The sequence below is a fragment of the Periplaneta americana genome, chromosome 6, assembly GCF_040183065.1.
Source record: "Periplaneta americana isolate PAMFEO1 chromosome 6, P.americana_PAMFEO1_priV1, whole genome shotgun sequence".
Lineage (NCBI taxonomy): Eukaryota > Metazoa > Arthropoda > Insecta > Blattodea > Blattidae > Periplaneta > Periplaneta americana.
Genome location: NC_091122.1, coordinates 101,025,070 through 101,050,339, shown reverse-complemented (window position 1 = coordinate 101,050,339; position 25,270 = coordinate 101,025,070). Strand labels below are relative to the sequence as shown.

The following is a 25,270-nucleotide window of genomic DNA, read 5'->3' as shown; positions in this document are numbered from 1 at the left end:
GCAATTTATGGAAGAGGCGATTTCCCGTCCTAAATTTAGGCCTAATATAACTGCTTAGAATGCTTTGTATAGAATTAATGTTGCATCAATTTTTAAGCTGTCGACCTTGTAGTCATCTAAATTTTCTCAGATTTCCTTTAGAAGCTACAATTTAACTGCTCTACATTCCTATTATTTACATTTGGAAGCAGCTGCCTTTTTTTTTTTTTTTAATTGTGGTATGACAACATACTGTATTTAGGAAGATGTTCTTAAAATTACTGCCTCTTACCCGTTTGCCTATGATTGTTTCCTCATGCCAAACAAAGTCAGCCATGATCATATGTAACCAATGAAATTCGCGATTTCGAAGCCATGGTCGTATGAAAAACAAAACATGCAAGATACAAGTACAAAATCCCCTCGTTAGTAAACGCCTGTTAATTTTAAAGATACGAGGCTTGGTGAAACAGTCAACTTTTAAAGATTCCGTTAAAATTAAACGATCCATTTGCTGACAAGTCGTTTGTGCTGATTTAAAGAAGCTTGGTGAAACCGGCCACTAGTGTCATTCTTAACTTTTAGCATCTAAAATTCCAGATTCTACGTCATCATTAAACAAAAATCATTTTACTCATTAAATCAAATTTCAGACATTTAATAAAGGTAACAGTATGACATAAACAGAAAAATGTTCATGGACATAGAAGTGAAATAGATATTGTATTAAGATCAGTTTTACTGTAGTAGCTGTAGAAGAATTTTGAATTACTGGAGAGAAAATTGATTGATGATGAAAAAGAGAGAAAAAATTAGTAAACTGGGTGAATAAAGAGAGAGAGCTTATAAAATAAACTGGATAAAGAATGTGAACGAATGCACAGTGTTAGACTACCAAATGCATGGTGATATTTTTTTTGGGGGGGGGGGACATTAAAGACAGCAGGAAACCCAGTACTTGAAAGCTGTTAATGGGGAAGCTGTGTTATTAATTTGATAAGTAATATTAAGCTATTAAAGATCATTCATACCTGTATTTTATTTAAATTTTGTGGGTATTCAGGTATTCTTGTTCTTTCTTGCAAACAATTCTTCTAAGAGTAGAATGGAGTTTTCCTATTTGTTATAGACGAACTACATGGTGAACCAAAAATGGATGAGCATTTCCAAAGTACTAGGCCCTACTGTCTAGCCACTTACTGTATAAAATGGTTGTACATTCCAGTTGGAAAATAATAAAATTCCTCAGTTTAAGCATTGCCCATGGTTTATATATACAGTACGTTTGTTACACTCTGTAATAACTTCACATACATTTTTTGCGAACTGTAAGATGGTCTTTTACTGTTTCAGTTCCTCCCTGTATTAATTAAATCTGTCCCTTGATACTGGCACTTTTTTGTTGGCGCAGTACCAAGTTGTTAGGCTGCTCTATTTATGAACTTGTTTTTGTCACTTCACTTTCATCCCTGCTGTCTACGAAAGTCTCTATTCTGAAGTGAAAAGTATTGAATTAAGTGTTGGATACGTTTCAACTCAGGTGATGGTAATAGGAATAGAAAAGAGAGAACATTGTGGCATTGGAGAGTCATACTAAACTCGAGTAGCTGATATTTAAGGTTATAGGCAATGTGCTTTAGGTAACCGAGAAGAACTTAGGTCACTTTCAGAGGAAGAGTTCCAATTACAGCAAATAGAAAATAATACGGTAAGATATTTCAAACAATGGTTTATATTTTAAAATTGTGCAGTTAAGTATTTTAAATAAATTAGGCTGTTTGTTATACTGATGTTAATATGCAATTTGAAGTTAAAATAAAGAAATAATATATTTAAATATTTGTGATAGGCTTATTATAGGCCAAATATCATACACAATTTGTGTAAATATCAATTTGTATTGTAATATTGTAGATCTACTTGGTGTGCACGGTTTAACACAGATTATGTTAGAAAATGATTAGAATTGTGTAATATAATTTTGCATTGTTATTTAATCACCGAACATAAATGTTACAGATAATTGCAAAGTTATATAGATAATCATATTCAATAATAAATTATCGACTTGAACAATTTTCAATAAAACAACAATCATTAATTGCAAGGCTTACTATAAGACTTTTGAACATCGTACCAGCAAACAGAATGAGCGTTAGAAAATACATACCAGTACAATATAATTACTGATTGTGTTATTTCCTACAATGTGATACTGTAGACACAATATTGTATGTTAAATGACTCTGATCATTAGCGTTTAATGTCATTGTGTAATTATTTTATAAGCCACAGTGTTATCGAAGGTTTAAATGCTGTGAATTTATTTCAATTTACATGTAAGTTTGTGATTGTAAAGGAAATCTGTTGAGAGACAAAAAACACTATAGGCCTAGGCCTATTTCTAAGTGAAAGAACACACCATTGCCTTGAGATATGACTGTGTGGATGAAGAGGTGTGTTGAGTTAATGTAATGCTGTGTGTTTAGTTCTTCATCGATAAATGCCATTAATTATTTAGATGTGCAGTTTAATTACACACAAGTTGTATGTTCATAATTGGAAGCTGTTTGTGAATATTTCGTTAATTTAAATGAGCGTTTTGTTTTCCACTGGAACAGGAATTTTTGTGTGTTAGGAGGCTCTTACAATACTTACCAGTACTGCAACATCAGCTGTACATACACTATTTGCATAAATCAGTCCGGAAATCTTGCGAAATTGTGTAACAACTTTTTTCAAGAATTCGTTGTTAAGGAGGAGTTAGTGCAGATATTTTTGTAAACATATTCCTGTGATATTCGTTAGAAAGGAAATGTTGAAATGACATCGTTTACCCCGTAGCTTGTGAAGAGAAAACGCGAGATGAACAAGGAGCCGTAAACAGCCATTTCAGTAAATGTTTATCGCGCTTTACGGTGCATGCTTGATAACGCTTATTACGAAATGTGTTATACCTGTTCAATATTAACCAAGACTAACGCGCAGGGAGTGTGTTTTCCGAGATAAGATACCGAGATGTTAAAGAGTCTGTTACTGCTAATAATTTGAGTTCAAGGCTATCTATAATTTGCGTAGCCAGCAGCACGATTAGTTTCTTTTCGTCTTCAATCTGCAATAATCTACAGTGTAGAAGCAGATACATTGCATTATGTGTTGGTGTGATATTCGCTTCTGTTGAATCTGTGTTTCTGTTAAATCGTAAAACTTTCTCACAGTAAACTAAACATAAGGGAGGAACGTGTTAAAATTTGTTCAAAGTCACAACATTATAAGCTGAACAGTACTTAGTCATTCCGCGTATTGTGATAGGACTTTTCGGAGGAGTTGATTTTTAGCCCAACACAATTAAGTCTTGTTACTTGTAGGGTCCATTCTTAAATGATTACACATGTTAGGTAAATTAATATAATTAAAAGTCTTTTCAAATTTGTTTAATCAGATGGAGTATTGACTACTGACTACTACTGTGATATCAATTACGATTTGACTTATACTTTTTATTTGTTCATATGAAAACTACAAATTTGGAAATATAAATCTTTCGGTTAAACTAGCGCTGAGTTTGTTCCGATGATTTCGCTTCCACACCTTCAGCAGTCTCCTCTGTAATACCGGTACCAATATAACTTTGGTGACATTACGAAAATTTTACGTTAGTGTACACTTACGCTATGGCTTGCAAATACGAATCTGGACAGGTTAGGTTAGTTTAGGCTTTTATTATGCCTTGCATATACTCTGAACAAAGGCTGGTGATTTTTTGTTTTCTTGTGTTGTCAGTAATAAGGTAGTGTCATGACGGATTTTCGCTTCCGAAATCATCGGAACAAACTCAGCGCTAGTTTCTCCAAGAGGTTAGTGAGGAGGTGTGACTGTTCTCCATAAAATCTTTACATTATTGCTTTTTGGAATTTATAAAAGTTTAAATTTTAAACATAAAATTATAACAGTTCGTTCTTCATACAAATTACTCTGATCACAACAATAGATCTATTGAGGTACATAGTTTGAATAACTACAACAATGGGTTTATATAAGTAAGAATGTTTACTGTTTCTCTTTATTGAAATGCGCAATCTATATGACTGCAGCAATGAATTTTTACAGGACCATTTCATAATTAATTTAATTCTTCAATATTTACTCAACGTTGCTAGAGTAGTAACAACAGTTTGTCTTTACTTTTTAATATAGGAAGTTGTTTCATTATTAACTCCACTACTATTAAAAATATAAGGTACAGTATTGTTCCTTAAGAAGAAATGTCAACAAAAGAAGGAAATACAGTGATGAATATATTTAGGGTTCACATGTATCGTCAGTTGAGATGTACTGTCTGATAATAAATATACATATCAGTCAGAACGTCGCTCAGTGTGTGCTTGGTTGTGGATTCGAATCTCACTTGGGCTGATTACCTAGTTGCATTTTCTGTGAGGTTTTCTCCAACTGTAGGACAAATGTCAGGTAATCCTATGACGAATTATCACACTCGTCACTCTAAAATATCTCGCTGCCAACCATTCAGTGCTACACATGTGCACAAGTGGCACATTGTCATTAAATAACGTATTAAAATCGTCTATCATGCCACTTTAGTCTGCAGCTTGAAAATGTATAAACCTATCACGTAGCTTGTAGATGACCAGTATTTGTTGGTTTTTAGTAATTGTTTCCTGTAATAACTCTCTCTAGTTGCAGCCAAACATTGTTAAATCACACATTTAGTGTATCAAATTCGGACACTTTAACTTTTAAAGTATAAGGATCTCCATATGAATGAGATTGAAAATAGTAATGATAATAATATATAATATAATATAATATAATACCTATAATATAATATAATAACTTAATACCCGTAATAATAATGATAATATTAAATTCATTCAGTAACTCAGAACATACTTGCATATATTTATTCTAGTGGAATGAGTAGGAACTCCTCATCACTGATTTCGTCATTGTTTCTGTTTTCTGAGTGATATGTTTAGGATGTTATTTACTATGACTGAATTTTACCTCGTGTTATCAGTGATTTACATTGTTTTTTGGACAATACATAATTGTTCATGTACAAGTATTTAAAGATACAGACTGTCATTTCCTAATGCAAAATCGGAAGTTAAATTGGACTTCAGTTTCAAAATATGCATTTAATTTTTTTTTTTCTTTATTTCAGAGCAGCCATTCTTTTATAAGTGAAAATAAGGCGATAATATGTAGTAATACTTCTGAATATCTTATTACTTAATATGTTTGCAGAATCTTTGTGAAGCATTAATTTTCCGTGTAAAATAAAATAAAAACATGTTTTACTTACTTGTCACATCCATTATAAATTTGAGTTACATCTGTTACAGAAAATATTATTTTTAGCTAAAATAAACAATCATGGTACTTACCAACACACATAGGTACTAGGTAGTTAATGTTATCCTTTACGTACCAATAAGGAATTTTTAAGGTACAATTATTCAAAAGGATTAACGGATTTTTAAACATCGACTGCCTTGATCTCTTCCATATTTCAGGTGTCTGCCATATCTGCAGACATTCTTGTTCAGTTCACTTATGGAGAATTTCTACGTTCGCAATAGGTCTGTAATACACAATGGCCCTTAAATGACCCCATAAGTAAAAAATTCAATTGATTGAGGTCAGGAGGACGAGCAGGCCAACCTGTCTGTCTCTTATGACTAGGCTTCGAGACTTGGGACCCGATAGAATAAGTTTACTGTGCATGTACTATAGGTTATTGACTTGCTGTAGGTAGTAAAAGGTAGAAATGTGTTGAGGTAACAACATTGCTATTTAGAGTAGAGTACGGTAGTATGGGGAAACACACATATGTACATTCTGAAAGTAAATATACCTTATACAATGACAGCGTCAAAAGAATATGAAAAGCATTTATTTTCCTGTCTTTTATAAGCATTTGTGTTTAATTATACACAGTGTTAATGGTGGAAATAAACATGTAGCAATTTTAATTTCTTCATTTATTCTGTTGGTCGTCTTTAGGAAGTGCAGTTACAGTACTGAATTGCAATGTACTACAAGATACATTTTCAGTGTCTCAAACGTAAATCTTTTCGGTTAGCTATCTGCCAAACATAGTTTGTATTGTGTAAAGCTGCGCTCTATGTCGCAATGATGTGATAGGAGCAAAAAGGAAAAACCTAACATCATTGTAGTCTCTAAGAGACAGTCCTTTATTCTCGGATGACTCTACGTCCACTAATTTGCTGTTTTTGTTACACAATGTTCCATGTTTGTTATTTTTACATAAAATTGATTTCCACTTTTGTTTCACACGTTCAGTAACCGGTGTACTTGGTGTATCATTAATTCTCTGTGTCATTTCCTCAATTAATTTGAGGGCTTTCGGCATCTCTTGCTCTGACTTTTCTAACCGTGTAAAGTTTCAGACACAGTTTGAAAATAGGTTTGTATGAAAACCGAATTATTCGTCAGAACCTTGAAATCCAGAGCATTTTTCTTTGCGTTGGCATCCATTTTACAGTAACCCCACCCACTGTACACTTTACCACTATACTCGGTACAACGTTATGCGGATTTCCCACTGAACTGCTCTCTTGGGTCCAAAGTCTCGAAGCCTGCTCCTGACCTATGCATTTGTTGGGATTCACTGGTCTAAAATCTCTCTAGTAGCAAGAACAAAATGAGGCAGTGCCCCATCATGCATGAACCATACATGGCGAATTGTGTTCAGTGGAACTTCAATAAACCACTTAAATATTTGGTTGAAAAGTCACAGTATGTAAAATAAATAGACCGATCAATGTGTCACCAATTCTTCCAGCCCAAACATAATGCTGAACTACATTGGTGTCGTGCTTCCTAAACTTCATGGGGATTTTTATCATCCCATTCATGATTATTGTGAAAGTTCAGCACTCCATTCCTGGTAAATTTCACTTCACCATGAAGAGTATGGCAGAGAGAAAGGGTTGATCCTGAACACAAGTTTGTTGTAACAAGGTACAAAGCACTTCTCTGGGTAGAAAGTCAGTTTCATTAAGAACTTGTACTCTTTGAAGGTTATATGGATAAAGAAACTGCTCTCGTAGATTCTCCATACTGTCATATGACTCACATTCTCTTGTGCTGCTCCTTGTATTATCCTCAATATATATAATTGAGAACTCTTCCTATAAGTTGGGTGTTCTAGTGCCTCTTGGTCTTCCATCATCTGAAACACGGTTTTTAAAAGAGACATTAATGTATTCTCTGGAATATTTTGCTGTTGAGTAAATGTCAATTTGGAAATTGTTGAGCATACAAACTCCTTGCTTCATTTGCATTGCAGTAAGTACGTCCATATCTACCATTTCCTGATTATAATGATCCATTTCGACCACTAGCTTTAAGGCTTATGTGCTTAACTATGGCTTAACCAGCAACAACTGAAATAAGAGAATAAAATTACATGTAGCTAAAAACAGCAACACTTCGAATAGAGAAGATAATTATATGTGGCTTTATATGTGTCTTTATTTGTACATCACAAACAATGACTGTAGCTCAAAAACAAAGCAAAATTGGTCAAATGTTTATATGAACTTTTTTTCTTGTTTTTATGCCTATCAGTTTCCCATATGTTTAGTTACACCCTGTTACAGGTGCCTTCTCTTCATCTCCCCTTTTTATGCATACTCGAGAAATACCGTTCTAAAAGATATTAGATTACAGAAGGCCTACATAGCGCTTAGTAGCATTTGGGACCATCCTGTGCCTTTGCTGTAATTCACGTTGCAACCAGGAAATGGAAACCAGCGTGGCCAACATACAGTGCAATGTAATTCTTTCCCAAAAAAATCTCTGAAATTAGATCTAGCAATTTGTAAGCATTGTATGCAGTAGCAGAATCCTGTTGAAAGGAAGGTTGTTGGCATTCGGTGTCTGTTAGTAGTTCGTGAAAGGTTTTAATATTTTTACTCAATATCTTGCGGCATTGATTTGTACTTTTATGAAAAAAAATAGACCCTATTTTTCTATGTGCATTCAAACCACAACACATATTAATCTTTTCATCATGTAATGGAACTTCTTGCAGAAACCGAGAGTTTTCTGCTCTTCAGTGCAGTGTGAAATGATAGGGCTATGTAATTCGATCCAAGCTTCATACGAAAATATGACTAATATCAGCAACATACTTGAGCATTCAGTTACAAAATCAGGCTCTACTCGTGTGATAATGTGGTAGCAATTTGTGGACCACTGTAATTTTATAGGGTTTTAATTTAAGCAGTTTAGTGGCAATTCCACAGAGGATTTTGAAATGCTTGTTTCCTGAGCAAGCAGACGGAGAAATTTGTTTGGGGGTATATTCCACTCGTTCACCTATTTCATATTGTGACTTTTTTTTATTTCAACAACTGACTACAATGGGTATCGCACTGAACACAGCAACAATTACAATTCACGACGTGTAGAATTGAGTAGAACAACAATGTAATTCTAATTACAAGTAATGTCCACAATGCACTGCGTGCAGAATGAATCTGTCAGTTCTCAATTGACAGTTAGGTTGTCTTGGCTAGTTCTTCTAGCTCACTGTCTTAGTTCACTGCACGTCGAACTCAGGTCTTCGAACTGCGTCGCACTCGCCTGGTGTACACTGTCACAGTTACGAACTCACTTTCTTCGCTCGCTCTCAAAGACTGACTTAACTCATGGCATTATTTATACACCACATTTACGAGAGTCTTCGATGCCGCGCTGGTTTCAGAATTTTCGGGGACTGTCCGCTTCTAGACGTTTCCTTGCTCTGCCCTCGCTCCGTACTGCGCTACTGTCTGGAGTTCCTTTTCCCGCACCTCTCTCTTGCTAAACATGCGTGCACACTCCCCGACACAATCCAGTACCATCCAGAAGACGCCATTCTTCACAATATAATTTTTCTTCTGTAAGAACTCTGCGTCTAGTAGCAGGTATTTTGTCGTTAAGAGATCCTGTTTGTCGTAACGTTGAACAAGTTGAACAGTTTTCATAGTTAGAACAGGATTGCCAGATTATTCTTGAATATAATATACCATGACCTGCTTAGAGGGATCAAGAAATAAGTGGTCATTTCAAGTGTAAATAATGGTTTATTAACGTATCTTTTTATATAACTTGATGTAAAAATTCTCCGAGTTTCGGAGAATGCTCAATGCAACTGGATGTGTGTGCCTTAGACATCTAAACCACATTCAACCTCTGCCAAGTGTTCTGTAGCATTTGTGGAGTCACTAGTGCAGCTGCATTTGTGATGCGTTGCCTCATTTCCTCCAAAGTGTTAGCTCTGCCTCTTTGGTACACAGCATCCTTCACAAAGCCCTCCCCCCTCCCAAAAAAAAAAGTCCAAGAGGATAAGATTGAGTGACCTGGGTGGCCAGACAAGCGGTCTTCGTCTTCCAATCCACCTATTGGGGAATTTTTCATCCAAGAATTCACGCATCTGTTGATGATAATGGGGTGGGGTCCCATCCTGCTGAAAAACTGATTCTGAGGGAATTTGGTCAACAACAAAGTTCTGCAACATGTCCAGATACAGATTTCCTGTGACTAGCCTCTATGAAGAAGAATGGTCCAATGACTGAATTCCTTGTCAATCCACACCAAACATTGACTTTGGGCATGTCTCTCTCTCATGTTCACGTATAACATGTGAATTCTCTGAACCTCATATCCAGCAGTTGTGCCTGTTGATTTTTCCACGTAAGTGAACAGTTGCTTCATCAGAGAAAAAAATGTTGTCTAGGTACGAATTGTCATCAATTTGTAGAAGCAACAAACAAACGAAAGTTGCGCATAAACAAATGCATGTAGCCATTCCCAAACTTTGTTGCATAAACTTGGATATCTTTATCTGATTTTGAGTGGTGAGCATTTATTCCTCGATCCCTCTAAGCGGGACATGGTGTACAATAAACTTAATAGTTATAAACATAGGAAATAAAAATTATAATTGGAGACAACGATTTTTTTTTGTTGTACCACCAGAGTAAAAATATTTTATCTTATGAAAATGTGCTGATTCCGAAAATACCATTGGATTTTTCTATCAGGTCTAGTTAAAAAAATATAAAGAGAATTAAAATATTCAGTTTTAAAATAATTGAAATATTGGTATCTTTAACAACAATAAGTAAATTTCTTAGTAAAAATAATAATAAAATGAATTATATAAAACATTAAAAATAGAAATAACATAACACATACCTTCGTAGGTTCTAAAATGCTTGTTACTTCGCGGCTTTCTCTTGTAGTCAGAATTTCTGTCCCTCTTCTGAAAATCTCTCATCATTGCAGGATCCCAGCTACCTTAATAACATTTTTACATTGTGGCTATGTCCTGATGAAAACGCTCTCCCAGCTCATCACTAACAACACTCAAATTTTCAGGAAAAAATGGTAAGTGTGAATGTACTGTACTTGTACTTTCAGCCCATTTCTTTATAACATTCCACTAGAGATTCATATTGCTCATCCATACTATTGCCAAGAAACCTTTCCACCACTGCCTTAACAGCACGCCAAGCTGTCTGTTCCATATTTATTAACTTACTTTCATCTCTTACAAGCTTCCTTATTTGTGGGCCAACGAATATCCTCCTTTAACTTGATATATGGTAAACTGGAAAATAATCCTTGCTGTTAAAAAGACCACTGCTTTCTGTATTCAATTCATTGGAACACTATTTTATTAACCTCATTGTTGTTTGTAGAAGAGGTAGGAAAATCTTTGCTGGTTTCGCAAATGGTTGTGCTTCACATTGCATAGTGTTTAATATTATAATATTTTTCTCTATCATGACTCCCACAAACGCATAAAGCAATGTCAATATTTGATGAACTCTCCATGCATTCATACAAGAAGTTCGTTTACTTCAAGGTCACCACATATTTGTGATAAATATACCCGTAGATCGTAATTAATTAAACTAAGGACCGTAGACATCATTTCATGTGTTTCTTTCAAACCTATTGCATAAAGCAAAGGAACTTAGGGAAATATATTCCCATTGTGCATTTAACTTTGAGGAGTCAATAAGTAGTCACTACTCATTTGGTTTATGTTGGATTCCTAATTCAGTCATTGAACCATTGACATCATTACAAAAATATGTGTAATGTTTAGGTTGGAAAAAATTTCCAAATCCTTCATGTCTTTACTATAAACTGTAATTCTAGTACTTTCAGAAATCAAATTCCACTGTTGCAATGTTGAACCCAAGATCTCTGTTTGTTTTTACCTAAATTATGTCTACTAAATCATCTAATTCTAGTTGTTCAGTGAGATATACCTCAGTTTGTAAATTAAATGATTTCGGGAGAACTGGTAAGGTTTCAATATGAGGGACTGGTCGAATTGTTACAGCACATTTGAATAAAATAAATAACATTGAATTTTATTTTTCTAGCCAAACCTGATATTTTTGTCATAAATAAATGACAGTCATTCACGTGATTCTTTTGTTCTTGCCACTTTTTCAAAATAGTTTTGCAAGTAATGCAACCAATGTTTTGGAACCTACTTTTTTTTTTATCTTGATCACCAATTTTGCAACCAAAGTACGTAGTGAAAGTATGCTATTCTAGTAATTTTATAGTTCTTTTTCTTTGGAATTTTGGTGTGAACTTTCAATAATCATGAGTTGTTTGAATGATTGCGAAACTGATGCCTATCACCATTATCTTTGCTGAGCACAAAAAAAGAAACACTACACGGACTAAGACACTGCTTCAGATGAACAGTAGTGCCAGACTAAACCATCAAACCAAACACTAGTTTCAAGTTTCATTCACAACAATTTTAAAAGATGCAATAGCACATTTATATTTTAAGAAGCCTTTTTTTTTCTATGCAGAAACATTAAGTTCTTCCACTTTGGCACTCCCATCTCAGGTAAGGGGATGTCCAATAACTACTGTACCTGCCTCGTACATGACACACTCAATAGGTTTAGGGATTAGGAAGACCACCAAGTAGAAACGTTTACAAATCTAACTATTATGCTGTAAACTGCAAATAATGATTTATTTGGTATATACTGTACATTCTGCAAAATATAAGTAACAAAGTCTTAGTATACACTGTAGATATTAATTTGCCTTAGTTGGGAATATAATACAAATAAAAACTTATAGAGACTTGAATAATTTCAAGGAAAAATTGTTTCGGGGCCGGGTATCTATCCCAGGACCCTTCACTTAGCGCACGAATGCTCTACTGACTGAGCTACCCCAGGAACTATACATGACACCATCACAATTTTTCCTTTATATCCACACAACTTAAATGGGCTGACAAAATGCTAGAACCCAACTTTGAGTCCACACAAATTCTGTGTGGCTTAAATTGTGGAAGCGAAGGGTCCCGGGATCGATACCCGGCCCAGGAACAATTTTTCCTTAAAATTATTCAAACCTGCTTTACAGGGAGCTACTACCTGAAAGCCAGATTTGCATTATAGAGACTTGATAGGCAACTTTATGCAACATGTTCAAACTCTGTGCGTAAAAACTGACAAAAACAGCTGTTAGTTTCCTGGAAATAAAAATCTTATTCCCTAATGTTAGTAACATGCATTGTTATATGAATACTAATTACTGAAGTGACCTTTCTTGCTTTTATGAATAGGTACCTAGGAATCACAGTTTGAAAGGAACTGAATTAGAAACAGTAACTTTTTTTGGTGTGAAAGTTTTTAAAGATTATCAATCAATCGTAAGGACACTTCTTGCAGTTAATAGCGTGTGAATTTTGAAGATGTATCGTAGGAATGGTAATGCGACAGTAGCAGGCGACATGAGCATTCCCCTTGCACTACAGACTCTGGAACATAGTGAGTTATATGCTCGCAGAAAAGCACACAATGCCATAGAGAACTGTGATTCCCAGGACACAGCTCACAACATGGCTGGAACACTCTGTGATTATGACAGTCTAGACAACTTGTCACAGATTAGCACTGATGGTTCAGTGCAGCCACCAGTACTGCCACCTAAGAAAAATTCCAGTGCAAGCAACGTATTTGCACCACAAGCAAGGTAAATTGTCAATATGTAAGAAATATCAACAGGTTGAATTTTGTATTTCAAAATCATTATTCATTCAGAAACTACAGGTTCAGACTGTATAGTTGCCTTTGATGTAGTTTGAAAATATTGCATTTCAAAAGAAATCTTAGAATCATCAGACATTTCCACGTAACTGTTGTTGTATTTTATCATTTTATTTATGTCAATATTCCTTCCACCTTATCAGTAGACAGATTTGAAAGTTCTAAAAAATATATTTTAGATTCTTGTAATAGGCATTCACTTTGAAACTTTTAGGCTATAAGACTAAAAATATACCTTAAAATGCGTTGAGAAGATGCTCAAAATTAGAAAATGCGACATTGATTAATGTATTTTGCATTTAAATTAGGTTAAAAATAAAAATTAATTACCTGAAGACTGTGTCAATCTTATCCTTTATGATTATAATTGATAGTTTGTCACAGTAGACCTATGCAATTTTAATTTTCAAGAAGGAAGTTTGGTGTTTGTATCACTTAATATTACATTTGTACAGCTAGGGGTTTTCAGACTCATTTTGGCTTAATTTTTCTCATAAAAATTTTTTACTGCTGACCAGACAGTCTTCTGTTCTTTATCGTGTTCAACAAATTTGTTTGACTTTATTTTCACTTTTCCATTATTACTATAGTAGGACTATATCTAGAGTGTAGAAAAACAAGTAGGTATTTTGGAAAAATTCTTAAAGTTTTTGTTGGGGATAGGACTCTTGCCTCTCATGATAACATTGCGAGGTCAAAGTTCTCTTTCTTCCATATTTTTTTTAATACAGAAATTGGAGTAGGCTGTATTTGAGTGCATTAGTACTATATTAAGCATTTTTATGTTTACGTATAATATCTGCGAAGCATATGTATATTGTATAAAATGCTTTATGTAGTACAAACTTAGGAAAATAAATTATTTTCATCTAAAATTCTTGAGTGTATTAGTGTCATATTAAGCATTTTTATGTTTACTGTATTAGTACAAACTTAGGAAAATAAAATATTTTCAACTAAAATTCATTGTTGGATTATCAGAATATGGACTTCGAAAAAAAAAAAAAAAGCTCGGTGGCTAAGTTGTATTCATACTTTAGTTCGATAGTTGTGATGTAAGCATTCTAATTTTAGCATTCTTATAAACGTTTTTATGATGCAGATATTAGTTCTTTTTTTCACATTATTTGGAAACCTTTAGTGTATGCTTTGTGTTACATTTAATATTTAAATTTAATACTACGAAGTGTAATTCAAGTAGCCAGAATCGATGAATGAACAAGGGGAATACAGTGAAATCCTTCGTAACAGGCACCCAAATAACCGGCAATACCAAAACGACTGCACTTTTGGCTGGACCAAAAAAAAAAAAAGTTTAAATCTGCCACATTGCCACAGTCTGGGCTGTCAGTGTTGTCACATTAGGAAGTTCGCATGATCTTTCGTTTTCAGTAAATATTCAAACCTAAAATTAATGTATTATTTGTGTTGTGTGATGTGTTTTAATGAGGAAAAACCACACAGTTTTTATGTTAATTCAGATATGAGCAAGTGATAGAGAAATAATCTTCATATGGCTGCAGTTTTTCAACATTTGGCACCTGAAATAAGAATTTTTTTTGTATATACTGGTATTTATTCAATTATCCAGCAAAATCTCGTATCCGGAACTAGTCTGGTCCCTTTGGTGCTGGATAAGAGGGATTCTACTGTAGTTATTTGTCTATATGTAGTAAGCATTCTTTCACTCTCTTTGTGGGTCACCAATGAAACATTTATTCTGTGACCCTTTATTTGATTTGATTGTATGCTGTTATTACATTTCTCATGTGACAGTCACAAAGGAAACATGCAGTGGAAGCATGCCACTCAGCCTACATTCGCATGAAAACACCTTGAGCACATATGGTGACTTGGAATGTGTTTTTCAGTGTCTTGCCCTTAACTGTGTAATTTATAGATAGTGAATAAGTTGCACTTGACGATCATTACTGTGAACAATATGACTGTGCACAGGAGAAATCTGTCTGCATCTTAGTATAGTTCTGTGTGTTGTTATTATTTGTCATTATTATTTATTATTATTATTATTATTATTATTATTATTATTATTATTATTATTATTATTATTATTATAATACAAGTCCACACCTATGGAGTAACGGTCAGTGTGTCTGGCGCGAAACCAGGTGGCCCGGGTTCGAATCCCAGTCGGGGCAAGTTATCTGGTTGAGGTTTTTTCCGGGATTTTCCCTCAACCCAATACGAGCAAATGCTGTGTAACTTTCGGTGCTGGACCCCAGACTCATTTCACCAGCATTATCACCTTCATATCATTCAGATGCTAAATAACCTAGATGTTGATACAGTGTCGTAAAATAACCTAATAAAATAAATATACAAAATTAGAATGGTATGGACATCTCAGAAGCACGCCGAGTCTGAGAGTCTGAAATTAAGTGGAAATTTAGGTCTGACTTTTTTTTAAATTATATTCAAATATCTCTGTAAAATAATAATAATAATAATAATAACAATAATAATAATAATAATAATAATAAATCTACTCCTTTATTTCTGTAAAATAAGAAATAACATTCTATTGGACTCAAGAGTTGAATATTTCCTTAGAAAACAAAATTTTGACATTTGAAGTGGCAAGGAAGTGACATGCTGTTTCTTGACTCTACCATTTGTCTTGAATCCTTAAATCATGGTTCTGCTGTACTGACATCGTCTTGTTCGAAGAATTTTTGAACATTAATTCTGACTTTGAGTTGGTTATTTGTCTGGTACTTCGTTTATTGTTACACATCTCCAATGTTCTTGCCTGGATCTGTCTTCTGAACAATCCTCGAAAAACACTTACGAGATAGTCTCTTCATGCATTGGCACTTTCTGACGACTTTCACAGGTAATACTAATGTTTTTTTTTTTTTTCTTGAAATTTTCTTGGAGCTGCTCATAACATAAATTGTTTAAATTTTTGTGAAAGTTTCTCACCTTTCAAGAGAGACTCAACTTTTTTTGGTTTGTTTTTGTTTTGTATTTTCTCCATTAAACTTTCAAGTCTTCTGTATTTCTCTTTACTTTTTTTAATTTAATACGTTCTTTTCTTCTTAGCTCTGTTATTCTTCTGTAAGCCCTTCAGCCCTTCTCTTCTTTCTTTGAATTCTCTTGCGTCCATTGTGATGCCAACTGTTTATCTTCTTTTTCTTACTCTTCGTCCGATTGAGGTGGGATCTGATCAGTCGTATGAGGTTGAAGTTCGTCATATTTTTTTCTCTGCTGACTCTTTCTTTATCATTCTCCCCAACCCACTATTAAAGTTATCCCCCCTCTCTTCCCAGGTAACTGAGAATTGAAACATAACTGCAAACAGGAGTCTATGTTAGAATTTAAAAAAAAAAAACTTAATTATTTCCAGAACAAAGGTCTATGATGCCTCTTCTGTCAAGCTATACACTTAGTATTAACTTATGATAATAGATGGCAAAAAATTCTCAAGCGAAATGTGGTTTAATTATTGTAGAACAAGGATCTATGTCAAACATGAAATGTTCATGCTGCACTTTCCGCATCAACCAACAATAATTATGGGTAAGTATCAGTGTGACCAGATGTTTTACATTAGCAGGCAGTATTATTCTGCCCTTGAAAAGTAAATGATTTCTTAATATCGAAAATGAATATACAATCTGACATCTTAAATACTATTGAAAAAATAGCAGTATCATGTTTATGGAATGAGGGTCTATGTTGTGTTACCACTATGCATCTCGACTCAGCAGGCAACGAACACTTTGGAGCACGTTTTTACAAAACTTGCAATTTGTAACATAGACCCTTGTTTGCGGTTACACTTGAATTGTGTACTTACAGGGATACAAAATTATTGAATATTCTATAAGTAGACAATTTAACGCAAGATGTAGATATGGAGATCTTCAGACTGACACATGATAAACAAACTGGATACAGAGAAATGTTTCTGTTAAATTCAGTTAAGCAGACATACTCTATGAATTATTTAAAGTAAGAAAAATAGCTATAACTATTGAAAAAGAAGACCTCAACACTGGCAAATGTAACTTTATGTCAACAAAATGATTATTTCGTGGTTAAGTGACCATTCTAATTTGCATTAATGTATGCAGTGTTTTCCTATCTCAAGTGCCATGCTTATTTGTCACCTCCATGGACTATATGGAGGTACATGCTTCAAGTTTCCTTCCCATATGGTGCCTAAAAGTACGACCTTGTCCTGAAGTTTTAACAGGAGATAAAAATATCTTTAAAATGCAACTTAATGGTGAAACTGAAAATAAAAATGAAAAATGTGAGAATTGCTTAAAACATGGGTCTGACCTGAGTAGAAGTCACTTAATTTTCCTTGTGAATTATTGTAAAAAACAGGAGTAAATAATTGATTATTCTACAATATAAAAAGATCCTCACACAAAATGAGACTTCTTCTCTCTGTAAAAACATGTAGAGGACTGTGTTGCCTGCTAGTGAGTTTTTGCTGAACAAAGCATTTCCATGGAGGTGACTCTGATCCCAAGGATACAGTTTTCTGATATTACAAAAATGAAGCAGGTTTACGTTTTGTTCTGATTTATTAAAAACAATAGCAAATAAAGCATTTTTATGAATTTACAAAATTAATTTTCTTTAAAGCAAGATATTAAATGACTCATTTTTTTGCGAAGTAGGCTGTGTACATTCCATGGAGGTGACATTTAGCATAAATTTTTGTTAATACAAAGTATATTATTAAAAAAAAATACAAATTATTACTGTTTGGCTATACGTAATGGCAATTCATTACAGAAAAAAAACAATAAAACTACCAAAGATTATAATAAAAAGAAAAAAATGAAAGAACAGAAGTGTGGACACAAATTTACACTTAATTTCAGAACTAACCACCAGCAGAGATGGAAAAACGTCGAAGACCAAAAATAATATAACAGCAAGGAAGACTAGAAAAATATGTCTGGGAAGAGAGAGAAAAATGATGAAAACTTGTTAAGTCCTAATATTTCTGAAATATTGTATTGATTTTAATATTAGATTAGATTTATTTATTTAACCTGGTAGAGATAAGGCCGTCAGGCCTTCTCTGCCCCTCTACCAGGGGATTACAACTATAACATGAACAATAAGATTACAATTAATATTAAATTTACAATTACAATTACAATAAAAATTAAAGTACGACAAGAATACCTGATTAATGAAAGCTAGACATTTTATCATAGAAGTTAAGAACAAAGAATATTTTTGTATTTACTAAATTACAAATTAAACCTACAATAACAAAATTCTATAGTGATGAAATTACCGGATATTGAGATATTTTGTGGTAGATTAAAAGAACTATTTACAAGAAACCATGTCTGAACGAGTCTCAATTACTGACCAAGTGCCTAGTAAGTTTGCGTTTGAATTGAATTTTATTTCGACAGTCCCTGATGCTAGCAGGTAGCGAGTTCCAGAGTCTTGGCAGGGCTATTGTGAAAGAGGATGAGTATGAAGAGGTGCGATGGGATGGTATTGTTAGTATTGTTTCATGGCGAGAGCGTGTGTTCAGATTGTGGTGGGAAGAAAGGTAAGTGAAGCGAGACGACAGGTACGAAGGAATAGAAGAGTTCAAGATTTCGAAGAGAAAGAGAAGTGAATGTAAATTTCTTTTCTTATCTAGTTTAAGCCAACCTATTGTTTCCAGGGATGGGGTAATATGATCATATTTACGAACATTGCTTACAAAACGTACACACAAATTATGAGCACGTTGAAGTTTCATTTTGTTGTCGCTGGAAAGGTCAGTCAGTAAAATGTCAGCATAGTCAAAATAGGGAAATACAAGGGTCTGCACAAGGGACTTTTTTAAGCAAGAGGGAAGATGAACATTTATCCTTTTTAGCACATGAATAATAGAATATACTTTTCTGCAGGTTTCTGTGATTTGCATGTCCCAGTTGAGATTATTATCCATGTGAATGCCAAGATTTTTTACCGAAGAACTGAAAGGGATATGCACTGTACTTACTTTAACGGGGGAAATGTCGAGGTGCTTTACAGCGTCGGTTTGCCGTTTGTGTCCTAATATGATTGCTTGTGTCTTTCCAGGATTGATATTAAGATGGAATTTCTTTGTCCATGTCACAATCGAGTCAATGTCTTCGTTCAATTTATCTATAGCGTCATTTATTCGATCTAAGCGGGAAGAGATGTAGCATTGAAGGTCGTCAGCATACAAGTGATAGTTACAATGCCTTACATGAGATGTAATATCACTGACATGTATTGTGAACAACAATGGTCCGAGTACCGAACCCTGTGGTATACCTGATGTTATGTTAAGCCAGGAAGAGCTTCGATTCCCGGATACAACACATTGTTGTCTTTCCCGTAAGTAGGATTCGAACCAACTCACAGCAGTCTCTGACAAATGCAGATTTCTCAATTTATGGGTGAGCAGGTCGAAATTTACAGAGTTGAAAGCTTTGCTAAGGTCAAGAAGTGTTAGTATTGTTACTTTATTAGAGTCGATTGCTTCACGAATGTGTTCGGTCACTTTAAGTAGAGCAGTGCTTGTGTTGTGTCCAGCTCTGAAACCTGACTGATACTTGTCGAATAGTTTGTGTTCGTTCATGTAGTTAGTAATTTGTCTGTGTACGATTCTTTCCAGTGCTTTTGATATGGCTGGCAGGATACTGATTGGTCTATAGTCGTTCGGGTCGGTGGGAACTTTGACTTTTGGAAGAGGAAGAACGAAAGCTTGCTTCCATATTTTAGGGAAAGTTGAAGTGATTAAGGAACTATTGAATATGTGTGCAATTGTAGGTATTACTATGTCTTGTATTTTCTGTATGAGTAATATTGTGTCAGACCAAAATTTAATAATGTTCTTCACTTTACTTTGTTTCATTTAAGTTTATTATTATTATTATTATTATTATTATTATTATTATTATTATTATTATTATTATTATTTTGTTGTTAAACAACTTTACTAAAAATATAGTGGCTATAATTCAAAACTAGTAACTCAGTTTTCAAATACTATTCTTATTGCTATAAAGTGTACTTAAGAGTTCATCATTCTTACAAAAAATAAACATAAATGCTTCAGAAAATTAATATGCTTAATATGTTTAATGATCTCTAAATATGGATTACAAATGCAGACTATATACATTTCAACAAAAGTGCATTTTAGAATCCTCACAAATAAATATAGAATTACAAACTAGATATAATTGGACCACACCACATAATACAACATACCACATATTATATGTTTTAAATAATATACATGTTTCTCATATACTTAGCACTCTGCAATCTTATGAAACGACATTTGAAATACATCTATTGTGACTAGTTTCTTTTACAATTTGCGGAATCTACTAAAATTATGCATTTTTGTCTCATTTTATGACATACACATTAGCAATAATTTCACAGTTCTACGTGATGTTCTCGAATGGAGGTATGTGTAATGAATTTGCACAACAAAATCAAATATTAACATAAGCATCATTGAGACACTGAATATTGTCACAGACTTCTTGGAAAGATCTGCTAGTAAAAAACCATGAACAATAAATATCAAATTGTACTCAATCGTAATTAATATTTGATGGAGACGTAAGTGAACATGAAAATACATGTGATTATTAGTAGTCCTGTCTCACCAAAATGGAATAGCTGTGTGTTGTATGCTGGTTTGGCATATGTGTCACAGATCATTTTTAATCCAATGGTTTACAAAGTAGCATGTATCCACAATGTCAGTGGCTTAGAACTATTATGACAATAATAAGTTAGGCAACTGTCTTATTTGTATGATTTTGGATAATCAAGAATATCCATTGTCATGTTATTATGTGTGGTGTATATGTTGCAGCGTCAATATGTCTCTGGGGAATATGTTCTGCTCCCGCTGCAAAGACGGGTTTGAACCACACGAGAAGATAGTCAATTCCAATGGCGAACTGTGGCATCCACAGTGCTTTGTGTAAGTTTCCACAATTAATTTCTTTATTTAGGGGCTCTGTGTTTTTTTTTTTGTCATCAAACATTACAACTTATAAACATTGTAGAAAATTGTAAAATTGTAAAAATTGTAATTGTAATCGTGTAAAATTTTGACTTGTTCCACATCTTAAAGCTTCATTGCTAATGTAAGATCTATGGAATGTAATAAATGAAATGGAAAAAAAATTACATATATATTCGTATAAAATCATATTTTGTTGGCAGATGTGCACAATGCTTTCGAGCATTCCCAGAGGGAATTTTCTACGAGTTTGAGGGCCGCAAATATTGTGAGCATGACTTCCATGTACTGTTCGCACCATGTTGTGGGAAATGTGGTAAGTATTGTAGTGTTACCTTTTTGAAACTACCAGATAAGAAAAAACAGTTCGCATTTTTCTGGGAAGCCTTGTTTTGTGTACATAAATTTTATTCTACGATCATTAAAAGTATCTAGACTGAACAGCATATTCATACTAGATGAAAAAAATTAAGTGAAGGTGAACTTGTTATTAGGGACATTCAATAAATAATGTAACACATCTTTTTTCTCATTCAAGATTTGTTTTATTTCGGTTTTAAATACACCATATTGTTCCCTAAGCCTATCAAATGGTGTTAAATAAGAAATCGTCACCATTAGCCTCATAATGAGCAAGCAGTTCTGAATAGATGATACTTCTTTGCTCTCTGTGATCCTGAGTTAGGCTGTGAGGGACCCATCTGTCACAGATTTTGAAATGTCTTACCTGGGGCCTGTTGCACAATGTTACGAAATACACATTAACAATAACAAATCATAAATAAATTATTACAATTGCTTGTAAACCTTTCATTTCATAATGCAATGTTGCTTTACAAAATCAGCTAGAGAAATTTATAAATGGGAGTTTTCTCGCCAATAACAATTGACGAAAAATTGTTGAGGAGCAAAGCTAAAGCTGTCGTACTTTTACCACTAGCTATGGATATATTTATATTTTATTCTAAAATATATGAGGATCATTCCACAGTAACTCACGTTACCTTCAGACACATTTATGAACTTATTAATTAGGTATACTAAAACAAAAAAATAAAGTTTTGTCTTACTTATTGCGTTTAGGAACATTTTTCATGGCAGTAATCAGAAATATAATTAATTTTATTTGTGATTTATTAATGAAATAGTTGTAAGTCACATTACACAAAAAAAGACATTCCAAGCAAAGACAATAATGTTACTTCATATCTCTCTGAAAGTAAAAGCTTTACATGTTTCTAGTTTTATCAGTATTACTATTTAATATATTTTCTTGAACCATTGATAACAAAAAGAGGAATAAAAGAAATTTTTTTTTTCTGAGCTGGTGCGTAAAGTTGCATTTTACCCACTGTTATCAGTGTCTAAAGTGAGCCTTTAAAACACTAGTGCATAAAAAAAGTAAGTAATCACTGTAGGCACTGCTATTCATTTTACGCACTGCAAAAGAAAATGTAATATTCAATGTACAAACTTCATTCAGTAAGAAATTAATGCAGTACCTCGATCTTTCATTACTTAAAAATTACACGTAACACAAATAAGTAACAAATTCAACAATCATATCTACATTTTAGCCCTTATTATTCTGAAATTACATGTAGTGCTCATTGTAACAAGATTTTTCATTCAACTGTTTCTAATCGCTTTGTTGATTATGGGCTGGTTTAGACAGCCATGAAATTGTGAACATGAATAAAACAGGCTGGCACTCCATGGATATTTACTTTTTAATGGTTCTGAGTTGAGACAGCCATGACATTGTGATCTTATAACTTCTCCAACTTGAAATATTTATTTAATGTAAATTTGTGCTACTGTTTCACAAACTTTACACTTGTGCCAAAAAGAGAACCTTTACGAATTTGTCTCATAAATAACTTTTATTAGGAAGTGTTAGTAACTCATGTTACATTTTTTCAGTTAGTGTAAATTTGTGACCATTATATTTTGTTACACAGTGATTCATAAATCTTAGTTAGTGGAAAATATAGAAAAATAAACTTTTTTAACAGTTGTCTTTTATAATATTTCCACCCAAAGTGATTTCCTTACTTCATTACACGGTGTATGACACCCCTATCATTTTAAATTTTCACTGCATACACCAGTGATCGCCAAAAGCTGTGTTGCGACACAGGCCCCTGTCTCCACTCAAGCGTAACCATGACATCATATCCCCACCCTCTGTTTATAGCCATCACTTCGATATAAGACATTTATCAGCAGCGGACGTACGCACGTAATGTTACAAGTGTGTAGGATAATATTATGTTTCGATGTCTTTTCGAAAACAGATAGTAAGTAAAAACTTAATTTTAAGAAGCATGTAAGGAAAAGTATTTATTTTGTGCAGATGGCAAAAATATGAGATACTTAATTTGTTGTAAAATTTTAAATGAAGTATAAAAGAACAGTGTACGTTGTCATTATTTTTCTTGTTATGAAGACTACCACGCCCTTACCTGTAACTTGAATAAAAAACGAACAATAAAAAGTAACGGCTTCTATGTCTTAATCGGGGTAAAATACTTCGACTTTTTTTCGACGTATGTAATGTAATTTGTATATTTCATTAATAAATAAACAATAAAAAGTATTGTCTTCTATGTTTTAATCGGTGTAAAATACTTCCACGTTTTTTTCTACGTATGAGTGTAATTTGAATATTTCATTAATAAATAAACAATAAAAAATATCGGCTTCTATGTCTTAATTGGAGTAAAATACTTCAAAGTTTTTTTGAAGTATGTAGTGTAATTTACAACTTCGTGACCAGCCTGGTACGTTTTTCTAATTTCAAATTACTGCTGATGTAAAGTACACGCTCTTCCTATGTTAAATAAGAAAATAAATTTATGTTATTTTTATTAATAATACAAAAATAATTAATAGTAGGATAAAAAATTAACATGGAAAAAAGTATGTATAGTTAATAAGTAGAAGAATATTATATTGCTTTCGGTCACAGTCAGTCTCTGCACTGTTATTCACTGCATTACCTGAGGAGATACCCACTCCACCCCTCTCCCTGCGATATTGGTGTGCGGGTTGCATTTCTATTACGTCACAGTTTCGTGGTGTTTGGCAACCACTGGCATACACAATGACAAATGAACATTTTATTTCAAAAGAACTTCAAATTCATTTTATTTTGTTATCGTTCTTTAGTGGTATAAATAATATTCAAGTTGTCATTTATATTCTGTTATCGTTCTTGAGAATTATAAATAATATTTAAGTTATTTTATTTTGTTATTGTTTACACTTCTTTGATATGAAGTTTCTTATTAATTTTGTAAAATATTTTGTCCCCTTTCATTTCAACAACTGATGTAGATAGCTTGCATAAAATCTGGTTCAGTTTCACATATGTTGTGTCTTCTTCATTGATTGTAAAAAGCAATGCATAACTGCCAGCACTCTTGAGACATTATTTTAACGTCATCTTCATTTACAGAACTGTGCAACACATTTGAAACGTCGATTATACTATCATCAAATTTGACTGATAATACACAAGTTCCTACTTAAATATCCATAGACATTAATTCACCCCTTTCCTTGAAAGAAACTCTATCTGCTGACTCATCAATGTCTGCACCATGCAGCAAAGAATTCTTAGAAACAAGACTTTGAAGTCGAAGGACTGATACCCATCTGATAATCATATCTGACCTCCTTGCTTAAAAAGAAGGTAGCAACTTTTCCTTCTTATATGGTAGACTTAATGCATTGTACTTGAGTTAGGCCTATTCTTTTTATAGTTGTGGCACTTTTAAACATCATACTTAAATTGAGTCTGCCATGAAGCATTGAAGCAATCAAACACAAAGGTAGACATTAGGCCAAATCTAAAAACTTTGCGGTTGACATACATTGGAAGTAATTTTGTTTGTTGCTTTCTAATTTGAAGAATTTTAACGTCTCATTTAGTGCAATATTTAAGGAAATAGATGTGATTATTAACACATCTATGAAAAAAATAGGTTATTTTTGTATCTTACTTTATGTGGCAGATGGTTATATTTAACTTTCTTTATAAGTAAAATGGACATGTAATATTAAAGTCTAAACATGTCATAACTTATCGTATGCCACTAGCTCTCTGTTTATAATGTATGTAACATAAATTTCCTAA

At 33.4% G+C, this 25,270-nt stretch overlaps 1 protein-coding gene across 9 annotated transcripts in view; it reads left to right on the top strand.

Annotated features, from left to right (window-relative positions):
* stck (LIM zinc finger domain containing stck) overlaps positions 1 to 25,270 on the top strand; it is a 69,963-nt gene that overhangs the window by 16,921 nt on the left and 27,772 nt on the right. For 4 of the 9 annotated variants that reach the window (XR_011332618.1, XM_069828569.1, XM_069828568.1 and 1 more), the window contains 2 exons: positions 20,977 to 21,087; positions 21,333 to 21,445. Coding sequence is in view for 7 of the 9 variants with exons in the window: in XM_069828569.1 (XP_069684670.1) it covers positions 20,977 to 21,087; positions 21,333 to 21,445 (224 nt within the window). In the remaining 2 variants the exon portion in view is untranslated. Of the gene's footprint in view, positions 1 to 1,533; positions 1,688 to 10,302; positions 10,405 to 11,603; positions 13,045 to 19,887; positions 19,907 to 20,976; positions 21,088 to 21,332; positions 21,446 to 25,270 lie in introns of those variants that run through there. The other 5 variants (XM_069828567.1, XM_069828571.1, XR_011332617.1 and 2 more) reach the window with 5 other exon arrangements.